Genomic DNA, 5,485 nt, shown 5'->3' on the forward strand with positions numbered 1-5,485 from the left:
CACAAACTTTCTGTTTGTTTTTTAAATGATATTTAGGTTTTACATTTTGTTTTGAGTACATTTTTTTTTACCCTTGATGTATAAACACTGTTGATTTCTGGTGTTAACCCAGTAAGCGATGCACATGGACAGGCACGTTTTCACTAGAAGTTCCAGATGTTCTTAGTATGTAACAGGGGTGCAGAGGGGCTGGGAATTACTTTTTCTTTTCTTTTCTTTTTTTTTTTTGTTTCAAATTCCATTTTCCTCAGGTGTAGTAGAGATGGATGGGACCAACCGCAGCACCCAGGGCCACTTCATCCTTCTGGGTTTCTCTGACCGCCCCCACCTGGAGAGGGTCCTCTTTGTGGTCATCCTGGTAGCCTACCTGCTGACCCTGGTGGGCAACAGCACCATCATCCTGGTGTCTTGGCTGGACCCCGGCTCCACACGCCCATGTACTTCTTCCTCACCCACCTGTCCTTCCTGGACCTCAGCTTCACCACCAGCTCCATCCCCCAGCTGCTCTACAACCTGAGTGGCCATGACAAGACCATCAGCTATGTGGGCTGTGTGGTCCAGCTCTTCCTGTTCCTGGGCCTGGGTGGAGTGGAGTGTCTGCTGCTGGCCGTCATGGCCTATGACAGGTCTGTGGCTGTCTGCAAGCCCCTGCACTACAACTCTGCCTATCCATCCACAGCTCTGCCTGGGCTTGGTGTTGGTGGCCTGGGGCTGTGGGATGGCCAATTATTTGATCATGTCACCAATGACGTTGTGGCTACCTCGATGTGGGCACAACAAGGTGGACCACTTCCTGTGTGAGATGCCCACCCTGATCCGGTCAGCCTGCATCAGCACTGCTGCTGTGGAGGGCATCGCCTTCATCCTGGCCATGGGCATCGTGCTGTCTCCCCTGGTCTTCATCTTGGTCTCCTATGGCCACATCGTCAGGGCTGTGTTCAGAACCCAGTCGTCCTCAGGAAGACACAGAATCTTCAACACAGGCTGAGTGGTGAAGCTAAATGATTCTAACAACACAGGACTTAATACGTGAAAGATAACTACACACAAAAGGGCTCTCATACACACACAAGGAACAGGAGTCATCTCAACAGATCACAAGTCCAAGACCTCTGAAAACATGAAGAAATAACCAGGTTTCCACCCAAAATTTATAACACCCCAAGAAAGGAGCCTGCAGATATGGAAATGGATGACATTCCAGATAAAGACTCTAGAATTATTTATATATTTAATGAGCTAAATTAAGATCAAAAGAACAAATGAAGAAAAATACAGAAAGTGAAAGACCATTTAAATAAATAAATAATGAAATTGAATTCAGAAAAGCCCATCAGAATTCCTGGAATTTCAAGGCACAATGAAGCCAATAGAATTCAACTGAAAGTGTCATCAATAGATGAGATTGTGTAGAAAATGAGGCACAGAACTCTCAGCAATTTATAGAAATACCCGTGGTTTTGAAATATGTACTCTAGAACTATGCCCAGCAACCATAACTAAAATAAGGGAAACGTTCATTTCTAGATGAACTTCTGTGTGGGAACATTAGTCAGGATTATTAAAAAGTCTCAGAACCTAAGGAAGCAATTACTTCAAGGAGTAGGTGATTTATCAGCCACTAAATACTGAGTATTTACAACATTGTATCGGACATAGAGGTAAATCTAAGTATTCTATAAATCGGATGTCATTATACCCTGTCTCTAAATTAAAAAGGAAAGAGGGCTGGTGTTGTGGCCCCGTGGCTGAGCACTCATGGGTTCATTCTCTGGTACAAAAAAAAAAAAACAAAAGAAAAAAAAAATGAATGAATAAATGAGTAAAATGAGTTAATAAAATCAAAGGCTAGTTTGACATTTGGGCCTTAGGATGAGCACTTTCATCCAATTGCCACCAATCTAAGTAATTATAATTATAATCTTATTGTTTCCTAAATATTTTAATGTTTCTCTCCTCCTCCATTAGTATAATTACTGCTCTTGTTTTCCATAATATTTTCTACTTACATTCAAACTGACATTTGAATCTAATTGTATGAGCCAGGGTTTTTAATTGAAAGGAATGAAGCAAATTAATTTCTATTAAGACAGAAAAGAAACATACTGAAAGGTATCTGATGGCCCCTACAGTCTTCAGAAACACCCAGCAGTCAGGCTGGATGTGTATACATCAAGAACATCCCCAGTACATGTATGAGATAGAACAATAGAGGATGTCCCTGGTCAAACAGCAGATGATTGTGCTGATGCCACACCACCAGGTCAAGTGACCTTAGTAAATCCCATAAGCTCCAGTTTGGTGAAATGGGACAGAACGTGGATGGAGAGTTACCTCCAGGATGGAGCTGGGCATGTGGCCGATGGCTCATGGAACTGACCAGGCAGGCAGATTAGAAAGCATGAGACCCATTGATACCTGCAGACACAAGCTGCCTGTGAGGCTGGGGAGGGCACAGCCATGCACATGAGAGAGGCACACTGTGTTGACTGCCCAGGTGGTGGGAAAGAAGACCCCAAAGAGCTGCTCAGAGGAGGCACTGGTGATATGAGCCAAGGAGAACCTCCTAGTGGAGTCAAGGATCATGGATGCTGCCGGTCAAATAATTTGAAAAGGGAAGTGAAGGAAAAGTGCAGCATCTGCCCAGGGCATAGAATGCTCTTTACATAGCACATGCCAGGAGAATGATCAGAGATGTGGGTGACAGTGGGTTCTAGGAGCTGCTTAGAGTATCATATATCCATAACTGAGATTTAAAGGAAATAAATTACTATTTTAAGGCATTTAAAAGAAATGCATGGCTATTTTTCAGAGTACAATTCTTTGTCTCAAGACCAGGAATTATATAATAAAGATGTCATATCTTTCCCTAAAGGAAAGACTTTGAATCACCCAGAAATCCTGTGATTTGGGGACACTGGCCCCATGTTTGTGGAACACTTGAAGTTTCTACAGTTCAAGTAGCTGTGGGCTATAAGTATAAATTACACACAGGATTTGACAAAATAGAATAAAAACAAAGTATACAAGCAACAATATTTTTTCATGACACATGTAGACATGATAACTTTTCAATATCAGTATAAAATATTTTATATTGACTAACAGATGTAAGAACATATAATGTATTTTATATGCAATTACTATAATACAAAATAATATGTAATTAATATTTACATTGTTAATATTAAATGGATTTTAACATTTTCAATTAAAGATATTGTTAGTATATCAATTTATAATTATCAATATATTATTTCAATTAGTTTTACATATGTGTCACTAGAAAGCTCTAATTACATACACAGATCTCAGTATACACCTATTGGTCAGCTATGATCCAGCGTGTTCCAGTCTGCATGGAGAGAAGCCATACAGAGGAGTAGGGACAGCCATGCTCACTCCTTCCTGGGGGAGAACATCCCCCACACTCTTCCCATGGCCCCCAGCACCTCCTTGTTCCTCAGGCTGTAGATGATGGGATTGAGCATGGGGGTGAGCATGGTGTAGAAGACTGCAAGGATCTTATCCTCTGCTGGGGAGCGGAATGTCTTGGGACGGAGATAAGTGTAGACAAAAGGAGCATAGTAAAATGTCACCACAGTTAAATGTGTGGAGCACGTGGTGAAGGCCTTTTTCCTTCCCTCTTTTGAGCGCATGTGGAAGACAGCGTAAAGGACCCGTCCATAGGAAACAGTAATACCAAGAAAAGGAAGGAGGAGAAACACAACTGTGCTCACAAACACCATGTACTCATAGACCCAGGTGTCCATACAGGCCAGATTCACCATGGCTGGGACATCACAGAAAAAGTGATTGATGGCCCTAGACCTGCAGTAAGGAAGATGAAGGATATAAAAAGTGTGTGATACAGAATTGATGGAGCCCAATGTCCAGGACCCCAGGATCATCTTCAAACACATGCTTTTACTCATGCGGATGGGGTAATGGAGCGGGTGGCAGATGGCCACAAAGCGGTCATAGGCCATGGAGGCCAGGATTAAACCTTCTGAGCCGGCCATGGTCAGGAAGAAGAAGCTTTGCACACCACAGCCCAGGAAGGAGATGCTCTTCTGGCCAGAGAGGAAGTTGATGGCCATCTTGGGGACAGTGGAGGAGATGTACATCAGATCCATGAGGGAGAGCTGGCTGAGGAGAAAGTACATGGGGGTGTGGAGCCGTGGGTCCAAGAAGATGAGGGCAGTCATCCCTGAGTTCCCCAAACAGGCAAGAACAAACACAAAGATGATCAGGAGCAAGAGAAGTAGGCCAGTTTGGTTTTGAGGAAACAACCCCAATAAAGTAAAATCATTTGAAGTTTCATTCCATCTTTCCATGGAAATGTACTCTATAATTTCCTTTAAAGAACAACAACAAAAAAAAAAACCTAAGTAATAATCATAGTAAAACAGGAAAGGAGAATAATAGAAATTAAGTTTATTAGTGTTTTTTAGAGTGAGTTGTTATTATTCCTACAACACTGCAGCTTAAATTCAATGGATTTTTTTCAAACAAGTATCTTTATGCTTCGGATAATGAATTTTATGTGTAGCAGTAGCTAATATGTTTCGATTTCCATATTTTTATTGCTGCATTATAATTGTACATAATGATAGTACTTGTCCACACACACAATGTGACTACATAATGTGGTTATATCCCTCTCTGGAACTGTTTCTGCTGGGTAGGAGCATTCCTAGGACTATGCACCAGGCTCAGCCCTGGAGGAAGCCAGGATCCTGCTTTCCCAGCTCCCCAACTCAACACTCAGGTTCACCACAGACATGGCCTGTGGGGCGCAGAAGTGCCCTGTGTGCTTGAGTCTGCATCCTCAGTGACCTCGCCTCCTCCACACCTTTAGTGCCTGCTCTCCCCTCCCCACTGGCACTGCTGCAGCTGAGTAAGCCAGAGTCTTCTCCCAGAGCTGTGCTGTTCACCTCCTAAACAGAAGCTGCTCAGCTGGCCCTCAAAGTGGGCCTCCATCCAAAAGCATTGTTTTAAAACTGTGAAGGTATCATGACCCTAAAAGACCACCATAACTGTAACTTGTTCCTTGGATATTGTCTCTTTCCTAATGAGGTTTCCATCTCTGGAAACTTTACAAGCTTAATATCAAACGTGTAGGATTTCTTATATGTTATCCTTTTCTTCAAGTAAGCAAATTACACATGATGAAATTGACAGAATAAATAATATATGATAATTCCATTCTATATTCACAGTGGCAAGCTAGAAGTAGAACAGTAACAGAAATGCAAGCTGGATGTGGTTAATGGAATACACACATAGACACAGAGGAAACTTGGAGATGCCAACATTTAAATGAAGTTTTCTTCACATTACTACATTTTTTAAATCCAAATTATTGCATTAAAGTTTTCATTTCCCAGATAATAATAAGAACTCATGGATGTGAAGAACAATATTCTCAAATTTAGGTATTACTGGACTCAGACTTGACATCATATTTTTAGTCTTTCCATGA

The 5,485-nt window shown here is 41.9% G+C and overlaps 1 protein-coding gene and 1 pseudogene across 1 annotated transcript; one reads left to right on the forward strand and one right to left on the reverse strand.

The window, feature by feature from the left end:
- Window positions 1-262: 262 nt before the first annotated feature.
- LOC144256543 (olfactory receptor 2W3-like) lies at window positions 263-988 on the forward strand (annotated as a pseudogene).
- A 2,410-nt stretch (window positions 989-3,398) lies between these two features.
- Window positions 3,399-4,337, reverse strand: LOC144254576 (olfactory receptor 2L13-like). The gene has a single exon (XM_077797899.1). The coding sequence runs from the start codon at window positions 4,335-4,337 to the stop codon at window positions 3,399-3,401; it is 939 nt and encodes a 312-aa protein (XP_077654025.1).
- Window positions 4,338-5,485: the final 1,148 nt, after the last annotated feature.

Source organism: Urocitellus parryii, chromosome 1 (assembly GCF_045843805.1).
Source record: "Urocitellus parryii isolate mUroPar1 chromosome 1, mUroPar1.hap1, whole genome shotgun sequence".
In the NCBI taxonomy this organism is placed as follows: Eukaryota; Metazoa; Chordata; class Mammalia; order Rodentia; family Sciuridae; genus Urocitellus; species Urocitellus parryii.

Bases quoted from the DNA above. Each gene is read 5' to 3' on its own strand.
- LOC144254576 (XM_077797899.1), bottom strand. From the start codon at position 4,337: ATGGAAAGATGGAATGAAACTTCAAATGATTTTACTTTATTGGGGTTG.